General features: G+C 44.4%; 1 protein-coding gene across 1 annotated transcript in view; it reads right to left on the bottom strand.

Moving 5' to 3' along the window:
- lrrc2 (leucine rich repeat containing 2) overlaps nucleotides 1-16794 on the bottom strand; it is a 91058-nt gene that overhangs the window by 64954 nt on the left and 9310 nt on the right. Inside the window, exon 3 of the mRNA XM_068029018.1 lies at nucleotides 14799-14955. Within this exon, the coding sequence (XP_067885119.1) occupies nucleotides 14799-14955 (157 nt within the window). The remainder of the gene's footprint in view (nucleotides 1-14798; nucleotides 14956-16794) is intronic.

The raw sequence follows: 16794 nt of genomic DNA, 5'->3' as shown, positions 1-16794 counted from the left end.
GGCTCCTTCGACAACACCTGCCAAACCCGCGACCTCTACCACCTAGGGCAGCAGACACATGGTAACACCATCACCTGCAAGTTCCCCTCCAAGTCACACACCATCCTGTCTTGCAACTATATCACTTTCCTTCACTGTCACTGGGTCAAATTCCTGGAACTTCCACCCTAACAGCACTATGGGTGTACCTACACCACATGGACTGCAACGGTTGAAGAAGGTGGCTCACCACCATATTCTCAAGGTTAATTAGGAATGTGCAATAAATGCTAGCCTTGCCAATGATGCTCACATCCCAAGAAAGAATTTAAAAAAGGGAATCAGGGGTGGGGGGACCTCTCCACTGGCTGGACTCATACCTAGCACCTAGTTGATGGCATTGGGCGCTATTCATCTCAGTCCCAGGGCATCACTGCAGGAGTTCCTCAGGCCCAAAAGTTTTCAGCTGCTTCATCAATGACCTTCCCTCCATCATAAGGTCAGAAGTGAGGATTATCGCTGATGATTGCACAGTGTTCAGTTCCATTCTCAATTCCTAAGTTAATGAGTCATGCAGCAAGACCTGGACAACATTCAGGCTTGAACTGATAAATGGAAAGTAATATTCATGTTATACAAGTGCCATGCAAAGATTATCTCCAACAGGCGAGAATCTAACCACTTCCCCTTGACATTCAATTGCAATATCATCATTGAATCCCCACCATCAAGATCCTGACAGTAACCATTGACCAAAAACCAAACTGGACCTGCTATATAAATAGTGTAACGACAAGAGCAGGTCAGAGGCTTGTTATTCTGGGGCGATTGACTCCCCCACCTACTCACACCACCGCCCCCACTCCCCCCACACCAACCCCGCCGGCTTCTCAAACCTTTCCGCCATCTACAAGGCACAAGTCAGGAATGTGATGAAATACTTTCCACTTGCCTGGATGAGTGCAGCTCCAACAACACTCAAGAAGTTCAGTAGAATCCAGGATATAGCAGCCTGCTTAATTGACACCCCATCCACCACCTTAAACATTCACACCCTCCAGTACATCATGGCTGCAGTGTGTACCATTTACAAGACACACTGCAGCAACTCGCCAAGGCTTCTTTGACAGCACCATCCAAACCCGCGACCTCTACCACCAAGAAGGCCAAGACCAGCAGGCGCATGGGGACACCACCATTTCCAAGTTTCCCTCGAAGTCACACACCATCCTAACTTACATACGAACATATGAATTAGGAGCAGGAGTAGACCACTCGGCCACTTGAGTCTGCTCTGCCATTCAATAAGATCATGGCTGATCTGATTGTAACCTCAACTCCACATTCCCACCTACCCCTGTGGAAATACATCACAATTCCTTCATCGCTGCTGGGATAAAATCCTGGAACTCCCTCCCTAACAGCACTGTGGCAGTACCTTTACCACACAGACTCCAGCAGTCACTTTGCCAGCGACACCTGCATCCCATGAATGAATAAAAAAAAGTGTCAAAGAAACAAATAGGGAAGAAATATCTTAGATTTGTTGCCAGTTCGTGCTTGACTTCGAATTTATTTACAGCATAGAAACAGGCCATTGGGTTGAACTGGTCTATGCCGGTGTTTATGCTCCACACATAAGAACACGAGGACATATAAATTAGGAGCAGGAATAGACCACAAGGCCCCTCAAGCCTGCTCCACCATTCAATACCATCATGGATGATCTTCTACCTCAACTCCACTTTCCTGCCCTCTCCCCATATCCCTTGATTCACGGAGAGATCAAACATCTGTCTATCTCAGCCTTAAATATACTCAACAATGAAGCATCCACAACCCTCTGGGGTAGAGAATTCCAAAGATTCACAATCCTTTGAGTGAAGAAGTTTCTCCTTATCTCAGGGAAACATCACCTTAGTGTCGACCTTGTCAAGTTCATTCAGAATCTTGTATGTTTCAATGAAATCACCTCTCACTCTTCTAAACTCCACATAAGCCTCTTATCAAAGGACAACCCTCTCATCCCAGGGACCCATCTAGTGAACCTTCATTGTACTGCCTCCATTGCAAGTGTATCCCTCCTTAAATATGGAGACCAAAATTGCACGCAGTACTGCAGGTGTCTCACCAAAACCTTGTACTATTGTAGCAAGACGTCTGTTTTCTTGTACTCCAATCCCCTTGCAATAAAGGCCAACATGACATTTGCCTTACTAATTGCTTGCTGTAGCTGCATGCTCATTTTCTGTGTTCCTTGGACTTCAGTAAAGCCTTTGACAAGGTCCGTCATGGCAGACCGATACAAAAGGTGAAGTCACACGGGATCAGAGGGGAGCTGGCAAGATGGATACAGAACTGGCTCGGTCATAGAAGACAGAGGGTAGCAGTGGAAGGGTGCTTTTCTGAATGGAGGGATGTGACTAGTGGTGTTCCGCAGGGATCAGTGCTGGGACCTTTGCTGTTTGTAGTATATATAAATGATTTGGAGGAAAATGTAGCTGGTCTGATTAGTAAGTTTGCAGACGACACAAAGGTTGGTGGAGTTGCGGACAGTGATGAGGATTGTCAGAGGATACAGCAGGATATAGATCAGTTGGAGACTTGGGCGGAGAAATGGCAGATGGAGTTTAATTCGGACAAATGTGAGGTCATGCATTTTGGAAGGTCTAATGCAGGTGGGAAGTATACAGTAAATGGCAAAACCCTTAGGAGTATTGACAGGCAGAGAGATCTGGGCGTACAGGTCCACAGGTCACTGAAAGTGGCAACGCAGGTGGATAAGGTAGTCAAGAAGGCATACGGCATGCTTGCCTTCATCGGTCAGGGCACAGAGTATAAAAATTGGCAAGTCATGCTGCAGCTGTACAGAACTTTAGTTAGGCCACACTTAGAATATTGCGTGCAATTCTGATCGCCACACTACCAGAAGGACGTGGAGGCTTTGGAGAGGGTACAGAAGAGGTTTACCGGGATGTTGTCTGGTCTGGAGGGCGTTGCTATGAGGAGAGGTTGGATAAACTCGGATTGTTTTCACTGGAACGACGGAGGTGGAGGGGCGACATGATAGAGGTTTACAAAGTTATAAGCGGCATGGACAGAGTGGATAGTCAGAAGCTTTTTCCCAGGGTGGAAGAGTCAGTTACTAGGGGACATAGGTTTAAGGTGAGAGGGGCAAAGTTGAGAGGGAATGTGCGAGGCAAGTTCTTTACACAGAGGGTGGTGAGTGCCTGGAACTTGCTGCCAGGGGAGGTGGTGGAAGCAGGTACCATAGAGACGGTTAAGAGGCATCTTGACAAATACATGAATAGGATGGGAATCGAGGGATATGGACCCCGGAAGTGCAGAAGGTTTTAGTTTAGGCAGGCATCAAGATCGGCGGAGGCTTGGAGGGCCGAATGGCCTGTTCCTGTGCTGTACTGTTCTTTGTTCTTTGTTCTTTGTACACCCAAGTCTTTCTGAATGTCAACATTTAGAAGTTTCATGCCTTTTATAAAATATTCTGATTTTCTGTTCTTACTACCAAAGTGAATAACTTCACTCTTCCCCAGATTATACTCCATCTGCCACCTTGTTGCCCACTCACTTAACCTGTCTATATCTCTTTGCATCCTCTTTGTGTCCTCCTCAGTTTACATTCCCACCTAACTTAATATCATCAGCAAACTTAGATACATTACTCTCAGTCTCTTCATCTAAGTCATTAGTACGGTATGTAAATAGCGGAAGCCCCAGCACTGATCCTTGTGGCACTCCACTAGTTTCATCCTACCAATCTGAAAATGCTCCATTTATCCCTACTCTCTGCTTCCTTTCAGTTGACCAATCCTCTATCCATGCCAATATATTACCCCCAACTCCATGCAGTCATCATGTGTATTAGCCTTATGTGTGGCACCTTTTCGAATGCCTTTTGGAAATTCAAGTATACTATATCTACTGGTTCCCCTTAGTTCCCACACGGATCCCCACACGAGCCTCCTCCCAACCTACTTCATCTAACATTATCTGCATATCCTTCTATTCCTTTCTCTCTCTGTACTTATCCAGCTTCCCCTTAAATGCATCTATGCTATTCGCCTCAACGAGTCCTTCTTCCATATTCTAACCACTCTCTTTGTAAAGAAGATTCTCCTGTTGTGCGAGTGTTAATCATACTTCTTAGTGAAGATAAACCAAGCAGTTACTTATCTAGCTGACCATCTTTTTTATTTGGGGTCCTTGGCCTGAATCTTCCCCGAGTTCCTGTCTGAATAGAACAGGAAACGAGGCACAACTGGCCAGTGAGACCTGCCGCTACATTAATTTTCCACTCTCCCACCACTCACCCAGTCATTGCAGAGACTGCCTCTGGCCACTCTTTCCTCACCCAATGTATGCAATTGTCAGTGGGGAGGTAAGGTCCAGGATCCTGGCAGGCTTTCCTGCAGTCTGCCTTGTTCCCACCATTCCCTGGGTTGGTCAGGAGAAGTCTGGCAGCAGGAATCTTGTTGGGAGTGCGCCTTCCATGCTTAACTAAACTCGGCCCAAGAAAAGTTGAGCCTCACCTCAATGAGGGAAATCCAGCCAGTTGACAAAAAATACTTGAGAACAAATTTTAGATCATCAAAGCTCAGACAAAAATGGTGAAGGCCCAATGTCCTCATGTGCAGTGTCAGCAGGGAGCTCGGCAGCCAGTCTCACATCCCAATGATTGCCAATGCGATTTCCGGATATGTGCGGTCTGGAGGTGACACTCCTTGCTGGCAGCATGTGTTTGGAAAATTGGTCCTTTAGGCCTTCACACCAATCCCAATTCGGCCCCACATACCTCCTCCAAATTCGGCCTTTGCTCCACCAATTCAACCCCGCATCCCCGATTCCTGCCCCAAGTTAAAAATCAGGGCTATTATTTTGTGGATTTTTTTGTTTTATTTTCTATTCACCCTCCCCTTAGTGTTCTTGGGCGACCAATCCCTGGCTGTAGGACAAACCTGGGGGCTTGTTTCCGGTTTTCCAATAACTCCCTCCGTAACCAACAACCAGAATTTGCACAAGAACAGCTGAGAGACTGGCAATTCTACTTTCCTGCTCCCCATGGGAAAACTCTTGGCTTCTGCCCAACACTATTTTGTGAAATTGTGGATAATAAACATTTACCTAGAAAAACAGAAAAAGATTTATGGCACAGAAAGAGGAAATTCAGCCCATTGTGTCCGTGTCAGCTGAAAAAGAGCTTTTCAGTCCAGTTTCACTTTCCAGCTCTTGGATCATAGCCTTGTAGGTTACAGTATCTCCAGTGCATATCCAAATGTTTTTTCAATGCGATGAGGGTTTCTGCCCCTACCGTCATTTCAGTAGTGAGTTCCAGATCCTACCACCCTATTGATTTAAAAAAAATTCTCAGTTCCCCTCTAATCCTGCTACCAATTACTTTAAATCTATACCCCCTGGTTACTGACCACTCTGCTAACATAAATAGGTCCTTCCTATCCTCAATATCTAGGCCCCTCATAGTTTTATACACCTCAGTTAAATCTCCTTCAGCCTCCTCTGTTCCAAAGAAAACAACCCAGTCTATCCAATCGTTCCTCATAGCTAAAATTCTCCAGTCCTGGCAACGTCCTTGTAATCTCCTCTGTACCCTCTCTAATGTGATCACATTCTTCCTGTAATGTGGTAACCAGAATTTTATGCAGTACTCCAGCTGTGGCCTAACTAGTGTTTTATACAGTTTTAGCATAACTTCCCTGTTCTTATATACTGTGCTTCAGCTAATAAAGGAAAGCATCCCTATGCCTTCTTAACCACCTTATCTACCTGACCTGCTACCTTCAGATAACTATGGACATGCCCTCCAAGGTTCTTCTGTTCCTCTACACTTCTCAGTATCCTACCATTTATCGTGTATTCCTATCCCCAATTGCATTATCGCATACTTCTCCAGATTAAATTCCATTTGCCACTTTTCTGTCCACCTGGCCAGTCCATTGACATTTTCCTGCAGTTTACATCGTTGTTCCTCATCATCAACCACATGGCCAATTTTTGTATCATCTGCAAACCTCTTAATGATACCCCCTACATTTAAGTCTAAATCATTTATGTATACAATGAAAAGCAAGGGACCTACGACTGAACCCTGCGGAACCTCACTGCAAACAGCCTTCTAGTCACAAAAACACTCATCGACCATTACCCTTTGCTTCCGGTCACTGAACCAATTTTCAATCCAGCTTACCACTTTCCCTTTGATCCCATGGGCTTTTATTTTTCTGACCAGTCTGCTATGTGGGACTTTGTCAAAAGCCTTGCTAAAATCCATGTAGACTATATCACACATGCTACCTTAATCAATCCCTCTTGTTACATTCTCAAAAAATTGAATTGTTAATCAGAGATACCATCCCTTAACAAATCCATGTTGACTGTCCTTGACCAATCTGTGCCTATCTTGATGATGATTAATACTGTCCCTCAGAATTATTTTCAATAATTTGCCCATCACTGAGGTTAGGCTGACTGGCCTACAATTACTCGGCCTATCCCTTTCTCCTTTTTTTTAAACAATGGTAAAATGTTAGCAGTACTCCAGTCCTCTAGCACCACGCCTGTAGCTAGAAAGGATTGAAAAATGATGGTCAGAGCCTGCACTATTTCATTGCTTGCTTTTCTCGACAGCCTGGGATACATTTCATCTGGACCTGGTGATTTATCTACTTTCAACGATGTCAAACCCGTTAATATTTCCTCTCTCATTACATTTATCCAATCCAAAGTTTCACACTCCTCTGCCTTAACTGGAGACTCAGCAGACTGGCCATGGCACTGTGGTACAGGAAGCCATTCAAATGGGGGGAGAAAAAAGGAATGTAGTGGTAATAGGGGGTAGTATAGTGAGGGGATTGACACTGTTCTGTGCAGACGAGAGCTTGAGTCCAGAAGACTGTGTTGCCTACCTGGTGCCAGGGTTCGGGACATCTGCTCAGGGCTGGACAGGAACTTGGAGTGGGAGGGGGAGGATCCAGTTGTCATGGTCCATGTAGGTACCAACAAAATAGGTAGGACTAAGAAAGAGGTTCTGCTTAGACAGTATGAGGAGCTAGGCACTAAATTGAAGAGCAGAACCTCAAGGGTAATGATCTCTGGATTATTACTTGAGGCACGAGTCAATTTTCAGAGGGCACAAGATTAGTGAAATGAATATGTAGCTCAAAGACAGGTGTCGGAGAATGGGTTTTGTTCATGGAGCACTGGCACCAGTACTGGGGAAAGTAGGGGCTGTACCGTTGGGGCAGTCTGCATCTGAACTGTGCTGGGAGCAGTGTTCTAGCAAATCATATAACTAGGGAAATAAACAAGGGGCGGGGGATGAGGGATCAAGTAGATGTAGCAAATCAAGGGGTAGAATCAAGGCAGGGGAGAGCAGAATAGTGATATGGGAAATGAAGGTCAGAGAATGGCAGGAATGGACAGAGAGAAAAAACCCAAGACCACATCAACAGTCAAGACTAGATGTTACAAAGATAACAAAAAGACAAAACTAAAGGCTCTGTATTTGAATGCACGTAGCATTCATAACAAAGTAGACGAAGTGATAGCGCACATTGAAATAAATAAATATGATCTGATAGCCATTACAGAGATGTGGCTGCAGAATGACAAGGATTGGCTCCTGAATATTGAGGGGTATATAACATTCAAGAAGAATAGGAAGCTAGGTAAAGGTGGAGGGGTAGCACTGTTAATCAAGGATGGCATTGGTGCAATAGTTAGAGATGTAGAATCGGTTTGGGTGGAGCTGAGGAATAGTAGGGGAAAGAAGTCACTAGTGGGAGTGGTCTACAGGCCCTCGAACAGTAATCACAATGTAGGACGAAGTATACAAGAGGAAATATTGGGTGCTTGTGATAAAGGGATGGGAATAATCATGGGTGATTTCAATCTATATATAAACTGGAAAAATCAGATTGGCAATAGTAGCCTGGATGAGGAGTTCATAGAATGTTTTCAAGATAGTTTCTTAGAGCAGCACATTCTGGAACCAACCAGAGAGCAGGTTATATTAGACTTGGTATTGTGTAATGTGACAGGATTAATTAATCACCTCAGAGTAAAGGCACTTCTAGGCAGCAGCAACCACAATATGATTGAATTTTACATCCAGTTTGAAAGAGAGAAGAGTGGGTCTAAGGCTAGTATTTTATACTTGAATAAGGGCAACTATGTGAGCATGAAAGCTGAGCTAGCTGAAGTGAACTGCATTACTAGGCTAGGAGATAGATCAATAGAGAAGCAGTGGCAGACATTTATGGGGATATTTCAGAATACTCAGAATAAGTATATTCCTACTATAAAGAAAAATTCTAAGGGGAGGACCCACCATCCATGGTTAACTAAAGAAGTTAAGGAAAGCATCAAACTTAAGGAAAAGGTATATAATTATGCAAAGATGAGAAACAGTTCAGATGATTGGTCAAAATATAAAGAACAGCAGAGAATGACTAAAAGGTTAATCAGGAGAAAGAAATTAGAGTATGAGATGAAGCTAGCTAGAAATGTAAAAATGGATAGCAAGAGCTTCTACAGGTATTTAAAAAGGGTCCTCCCCGTCAGATCCTTCATGCACACCCGAAGTCTCGCCCCCTCCGCACATTGCCCCCGCGTTGGCTGTGGTGGGGAAGAGACGGTCGCACACCTCCTCCTGGAATGTGCCTCTGCAAAGCAGGTGTGGAAAGAGATGCAGTGGTTTTTGTCAAGGTTCATCCCAAGCAGCTCTGTAACACAGGAGTCTGTGCTCCACGGGCTGTTCCCAGGGACGCACACCGAGACAAACATCAACTGCTGCTGGAGGACTATCAATTCGGTGAAAGACGCCCTTTGGTCTGTCCGAAACCTGCTGGTCTTCCAGCGCAAAGAGTTGTCCACCACCGAATGTTGCAGACTGGCACATTCCAAGGTCCAGGACTACGTGCTGAGGGACGCACTAAAGCTTGGGGCAGCCGCAGCAAAGGCTCAATGGGGAAAGACCACAGTGTAAGGTTCTCCCACCAAGCTGGACTGAGGGGCTGGATCAATGGGAAACCCCTCGAACTGTATCGTTAATATTCTCAATTGCTGTAAATGTAAAACTGTAATTGACATGACAATTGTGAAACAGAAGGGTTGGGAAGAAACTCATGACAGTATTGAAGGAAACTGATCTCCCTTGCAATGTTTGTATTTTTTGGTGCTGTTTGGAAACTGTTTGGCAATGTAATTTTTACAGATTTTTATGAATAAAGTATATTTTGGAAAAAAAATTTAAAAAGGAAAAGAGTAAGTAAAGTGAGGGTTGGTTCTCTAAAGAGTGAGAATGGGGAGCTAATAGTAGATAATAAGGAAATGGCGAATGCAATGATTAATATTATCCTTCTGTCTTCACTATCGAGGATACACAAAGCATTCCAGTAATAGCTATAAATCAGGAGGTGGAAGGAAGAGAGGAACTTGGTGAAATTACAATCACTAGGGAAGTGGTACAGACCAAACTGATGGAGCTGCGGGCTGACAAGTCCCTGGGTCCTGATGGGCTTCATCCTAGGGTCTTAAAAGAGGTGGCTATTGAGGTAGTAGATGCATTGGTGTTAATTTTTCAAAATGTGCTAGATTCTATCAGACTGGAAAGTAGCAAATATAACCCCTCTATTCAAGAAGTGGGGGGTAGAGTGAGGCAGAAGACAGGTAACTTACAGGCCAGTTAGACTGACTTCTGTCATGGGGAAGGTGTTAGAATCGATCATTCAGGAAGTTATAGCTGGGCACTTAGAAAAACTCAAGGTAATTGGGAATAGTCAGAATGGTTTTGTGAAAGGGAAATCATGTTTAACCAATTTGTTTGGAGTTCTTTGAAGGCATGACATGTGCTGTGGATAAAGGAGAGCCCATTGACATACTGTACTTGGATTTCCAGAAGGCATTTGACAAGGTGCCACATAAAAGTTTATTGTGCAAAGTAGGAGCTCATGGTCTAAGGGGTAACATATTAGCATGGATATTGGCTGGCTGGCAGAAAAAAGAGAGTATGCATAAATGGGTTATTTTCTGATTGGCAGGATGTGAAGAGTGGAGTCCCGCAGGGGTCTGCGCTGGGGCCTCAACTTTTTACAATTTTTATCAATGACTTAGATGAGGGGAGCGATGCCATGGTAGCTAAATTTCCAGATGACACAAAGATAGGTAGGAAAGTATGTTGTGAAGAGGACAAGGAGATTGCAGACTGACATAGATAGACATAGAGTGGGCAAAAATCTGGCAGATGGAGTATAATGTGGGAAAATGTGAAGTTGTTCACTTTGGCAGGAAGAATAAAAAAGCAGAGTATTTCTTAAATGGGGAACCACTGCAGAATTCCGAGGTGCAGAGGGATCTAGGTGTTCTAGTGCATGAGTCACAAAAAGTTAGTATGGAGGTACAGCAAGTAATAAAGAAGGCTAATGGAATGCTATCCTTTATTACGAGAGGAATTGAAAATAAAAATGAGGATGTTATACTTCGGTTATACAAGGCATTGGTGAGACCACATCTCGAATACTGTATGCAGTTTTGGTCTCCTTATTTAAGGAAGGATGTAAATGCGTTGGAGGCGGTTCAAAGGAGATTTACTAGTTTGATAGCTGGAATGAGCAGGTTGTCTTATGAGGAAAGGTTGGACAGACTGGGTTTGTTTTCACTGGAGTTTAGAAGAGTGAGGGGAGGCTTGATTGAAGTTTATAAGATCCTGAACGGTCTTGACAAGGTGGATGTGGAAAGGATATTTCCTCTTGTGGGTGAGTCCACAACTAAGGGACACTGTTTTAAAATTAGGTGTCACCCTTTTATAGAACATAGAACATAGAACATACAGCACAGAACAGGCCCTTCGGCCCACAATGTTGTGCCGATCCTTTGTCCTCTGTCAAGGACAATTTAATCTATACCCCATCATTCTCCTTTATCCATATACCTATCCAAAAGCCTTTTGAAAGTCCCTAAAGTTTCTGACTCAACAACTTCCCCGGGCAAGGCATTCCATGCCTCGACCACTCTCTGGGTAAAGAACCTTCCCCTGACATCCCCCTTATATCTCCCACCCTTCACCTTAAATTTATGACCCCTTGTAACGCTTTGCTCCACCCGGGGAAAAAGTTTCTGACTGTCTACCCTATCTATTCCCCTGATCATCTTATAAACCTCTATCATGTCACCCCTCATCCTTCTCCTTTCTAATGAGAAGAGGCCTAGAATGTTCAGCCTTTCCTCGTAAGACTTATTCTCCATTCCAGGCAACATCCTGGTAAATCTCCTCTGCACCCTCTCCAAGGCTTCCACATCCTTCCTAAAATGAGGCGACCAGAACTGCACACAGTACTCCAAATGAGGCCTTACCAAGGTCCTGTACAGCTGCATCATCACCTCACGGCTCTTAAATTCAATCCCTCTGCTAATGAACGCTAACACCCCATATGCCTTCTTCACAGCCCTATCCACTTGAGTTGCAACTTTCAATGATCTATGCACATAGACCCCAAGGTCTCTCTGCTCCTCCACATGCCCAAGAACCCTACCGTTAACCCAGTATTTTGCATTCATGTTTGTCCTTCCAAAATGGACGACCTCACACTTTTCAGGGTTAAACTCCATCTGCCACTTTTCAGCCCAGCACTGCAACCTATCCAAGTCCCTTTGCAGACGACAATAGCCCTCCTCGGTATCCACAACTCCACCAACCTTTGTATCATCTGCAAATTTACTGACCCACCCTTCGACTTCCTCATCCAAGTCGTTAATAAAAATCACAAACAGGAGAGGACCCAGAACTGATCCCTGCGGCACGCCACTGGTAACTGGGCTCCAGGCTGAGTATTTACCATCTAAGACCACTCTCTGCCTTCTATCAGTTAGCCAATTCTTAATCCAACTGGCCACATTCCCCACTATCCCATGCCTCCTGACTTTCTCCATAAGTCTACCATGGGGGACCTTATCAAATGCCTTACTAAAATCCATGTACACCACATCCACTGGTTTACCCTCATCCACTTGCTTGGTCACCTGCTCAAAGAATTCAATCAGGCTTGTGAGGCAAGACCTACCCCTCACAAAACCGTGCTGACTGTCCCGAATCAAGCAGTGTCTTTCCAGATGCTCAGAAATCCTATCCCTCAGCACCTTTTCCATCAACTTGCCTACCACTGAAGTAAGACTAACTGGCCTGTAATTCCCAGGGTTGTTCCTATTCCCTTTCTTGAACAGGGGCACAACATTTGCCACCCTCCAATCACCTGGTACCACCCCCGTCAGCAGAGAAGATGAAAAGATCATTGCCAGCGGCTCTGCAATTTCATCCCTTGCTTCCCATAACATCCTTGGATATACCCCGTCAGGCCCGGGAGACTTGTCTATCTTCAAGTTATTCAAAAACCCCAACACATCTTCCCTCCTAACGAGCACTTCCTCGAGCTTACCAGTCTGCTTCCCACCGTCCTCTTCAGTAATACACCCCTTCTCATTCGTAAATACCGAAGAGAAGTACTCATTCAAAACCTCACTTATCTCTTCCGGCTCAACACACAGTCTCCCGCTATTGTCCTTGACCGGACCTACGGTCCCCCTAGTCATCCTCATATTTCTGACATACGCGTAAAAGGCCTTGGGGTTTTCTTTTATCCTACCCGCCAAGCATTTTTCATGCCCTCTCTTAGCTCTCCTAATCCCTTTCTTCAGATCCTTCCTGGCCATCTTGTATCCCTCCAGAGCTATGCCTGTGCCCTTTTTCCTCAACTTTATATACGCATCCTTCTTCTTCCTAACAAGACTCTCAACCTCTCTTGTCAACCACGGTTCCCTCACATGACCATCCCTTCCCTGTCTGACAGGGACATGCTTATCAATGGCCCCTACTATCTGCTCCTTGAAAAAGTTCCACATTTCGACCGTGCCCTTCCCTGCCAGCATATGCTCCCAACTTATGCTCCTCAGTTCCTGCCTGACAGCATCATATCTACCCTTCCCCCAATTGTAAACCTTGCCCTGTTGCACATACCTATCCCTCTCCATTACCACAGTGAATGCTACAGAATTGTGATCACTATCTCCAAAGTGCTCGCCCACCAACAGCTCTATCACTTGCCCTGGTTCATTACCTAGTACCAAATCCAATATTGCCTCCCCTCTGGTCGGGCAGTCTACATACTGAGTCAGAAAAGCTTCCTGGACATACTGCACAAACACTACCCCATCCAAACTATTCGATCTAAAGAGTTGCCAATCAATATTTGGGAAGTTGAAATCCCCCATAATTACTACCCTGTGACTTCTGCTCCTTTCCAAAATCTGTTTCCCAATCTGCTCTTCCACCTCCCTGCTGCTATTGGGGGGCCTATAGAAAACTCCCATCAAGGTGACTGCTCCTTTCCTGTTCCTGACCTCAACCCACAGTGCCTCAGTCGGCAGATCCTCCTCGAAAATTCTTTCAGCAGTTGTTACACTATTTCTAACTAACAATGCCACCCCCCCACCTCTTTTACCACCATTCCTAATCTTATGAAAACATCTATAACCAGGTACCTCCAAAAACCATTCCTCCCCCTCACCTATCCACGTTTCAGTGATGGCCACAACATCGTAGTCCCAAGTGCCCATCCACGCCTTCAATTCACTCACCTTATTCCTGATGCTTCTTGCGTTGAAGTATACGCACTTTAACCCTTCTCCGTGCCCATCTGTCCTCTGTGACAGTGCTACCTTCCCCAATACCTCACTACACTCTTTGTCTTTCTGAGTGGACCCACTGGTCCCTGGATTACAAGTCCGGTTCCCATCCCCCTCCCAAACTAGTTTAAACCCTCCCGAACAGTACTAGCAAACCTCCCTCCCAGGATATTGGTGCCCCTCTGGTTCAGATGCAGCCCGTCCTGTTTGAACAGGTCCCATCTTCCCCAGAATGCAGTCCAATGACAGAGATGAGGAGAAATTTTTTTCTTACAGAGGGTTGTGCGACTTTGGAATTCTCTGTCTCAGAAGCTGGTGGAGGCGGAGTCATTGAATATTTTAAAGGCGGAAATAGGTTCTTGTTAGGCAAGGGAATCAAGGGTTATCGGGAGTAGATGGGAGTGTGGAATTCAAAACACAAACAGATCAGCCATGATCTTATTGAATGGCAGAGCAGGCTTGAGGGGCCGAATGGCCTACTTCTGCTCCTAATTCGTATGTTTGTATGTTAACTGTAACGTCTGCTTCATCCCCCTGTTTTATGGAGCTAGGCACAAAGTATTCATTAAGAACTATGCCCATGTATTCCATTTCCACTTACAGGCTATCTTTTTGATCTGTAATAAGTCCTACTCTTTCCTTGTTATCCTGTTGCTCTTTATGTATTTATAAAACATCTTTCGGTTTTCATTGATTTTACTTGCCACAATTTTTAATACCCTCTCTTTGCTTTCCTAATTTCCTTTTAAATTTCACCTCTGTACTTTCTATACACCTCTAGGCTTTCTGCAGTATTGAGCTCTTGATATCTGAGGTCTCTGTTGAGGAAGGTGGAGTTGCTCTGATTGTGCTCTGCTGTCCTGTCTCTATTATGTTTTTGCTCTGATGAATAAAGTGAACATAAGGAAGAAACTGCCAGATAAGTGATTCATATCTACTGCAGTGTTAGTGAATTTGGTAGGAGTGTTTCATAAAAAAAGGACAGGTTTCATTTGCCCACTGTGCAACAGTGTATCATATTTTAAAGGGATAGACACCAAAAATATGAAAACATGGGAGTTTCAGTAACAATTTCAAGCCCACAGCTTCTCAATAAAAATCATGAGTACCTATTTCAGCTGGAAGTTCCTTGATACAATTCCTGGATAAATTCATCACAATCAGGTCCTGGAACATGACAATAAAGGATGGAATGATTTCTAGGCTTGTTTTCTTAATATGCCACTCTTTAAGGTAAGTCTTGTCCTTTAAAGTATCAGGAAGTTCCTGCAGAAAAAAAAGACACAATCACATCACAAAGCAATGTTCGATCTGGCAATAAAATTGGACGTTTACAAATCATTTAAACAATCCTTGAAACTTTTGCTCAGGTAACTTTATGGAACATACCTCCCTATAGGTGACAAATAAATCTATTTTGTTTGCAAATTCTCCAGTAAAGCAGCTACAGTTTTATAGGTTGCCTATCAGGACTTAAAGGTAATCTGAAGGACTAAATCTTTCATTATCCACATATTTGCAAGGCTCAGTGAGAAATCAAAATCGTCACTCAAATCATTTTAGAAAAATGTTTTGAGCAATTTCATCAGTTGGTATTGTGCCACTTATTAGTTCTTCATTGGTTATTTTTATTGTCTTCTCTTTTATGTTTATCAGTCACTCACTGCTAGTGCAATACCCATAATAGGGCCATTCAGCATCTCCCAGTTAATACTGATTAGTTAAAGATCTTTGTTTTATTTTTGAACCAATAATTATTTTATTTTCCTTTAGATACTTCCCATGTGTGACTCTGTGGGCTGATTTTAACCCAGCAGGAATAGTGCGGGTGAGGGATTTAAGATGCCAGGTTGGAAGATATGGTGGTGGGAGGGGGAGGGGGCGGGGGTGGGGGGATGCGCTTCACACCATGTTCACAATGTTCAGCTTGACTGCCTATGGGAAAGGTGACTTGGAGAGCCCAACAGGACAAACCTTCCTTGCACCCACCACATGGAGCAGCACATCCACTTTACCAGCTGTTAAATAGACCTAAGAGCTCTACTGCCTCATCAATTGCCCACAGATATCATTTTATGCCTCCCCACCCCCCAAACTACAATATACAGCATTTGGCAAGGATCAAAAATATTTTAAAACATTTTCAGTCCTCTAAAATAAAAGCAAAATCCTGCGGATGCTGGAAATCTGAAATAAAAACAAGAAATGCTGGAACCACTCAGCAGGTCTTGCAGCATCTGTGGAAAGAGAAGCAGAGTTAACACTTCCGAAGAAGGGTCACTGACCCGAAACATTAACTCTGCTTCTCTTTCCACAGATGCTGCCAGACCTGCTGAGTGGTTCCAGCATTTCTTGTTTTTATTTCAGTCCTCTAAATGTGGGAATTTCCCCCACCCCTGATGCTGGCACTTACCTTTAAGTGACCATATCCTTTTAAATTTTCCCACAAGACCTTGTGGATAGAGAATCCTCCCCATCCAGCTCTCTCATTAGTGTGTTCACTGTACCTGGGCCAATGTATGCAGGGAATACATTCTTTTATTTAAATGACCTGACTTTGCGAACTCAGTCAAGAGTGCTACTGGGGTAGCCTGTTGTGCTTGCAGTGGTCTTGACACCAGGCATTCATTTGTTTCAGACAAGTATCTAGACATCTCAGTTACCATTTGATTATAGTTATTTTTTGAATGAATGAATTTTGTACTTCATAAGGTGAAGAATGTCAATGAATGAGTGATGAGGATCAAAGCATATTCATATTTTAGACATCAAGGGCCGAATTTTATTCGCGAGATGCCAGTCCCGCCATGGGGACCGAAACCGGGCGCATGGCACATTGGGGGCAGGCTGCTTAATCACATGCAGCCGGCCAATTTAGCCTAATGAGCTGTGACATCCAACCAATTGCGTGATCGGAGTCGGGCCCAGAGGTGGGGCGCACGGCATCAGGAGTTGACTCGGCAGGTGCTGGCGCCATTTTTAAAGGGTCCCTGTAAAAGGGACACATGCAGGAACTGACTGTGTGCCCCTGTCGGTGGCAGCTGCACTGCTAGCAGCCTTTGTATTGGGATTGATGTTGCTGGGAAACCAACATCTCCCTTCCTT

The sequence above is a fragment of the Heterodontus francisci genome, chromosome 4 (assembly GCF_036365525.1).
Source record: "Heterodontus francisci isolate sHetFra1 chromosome 4, sHetFra1.hap1, whole genome shotgun sequence".
Classification (NCBI taxonomy): Eukaryota; Metazoa; Chordata; class Chondrichthyes; order Heterodontiformes; family Heterodontidae; genus Heterodontus; species Heterodontus francisci.
The sequence above is the reverse complement of the archived record's forward strand: the minus strand, read 5'-3'. Positions and strand labels throughout refer to the sequence as shown.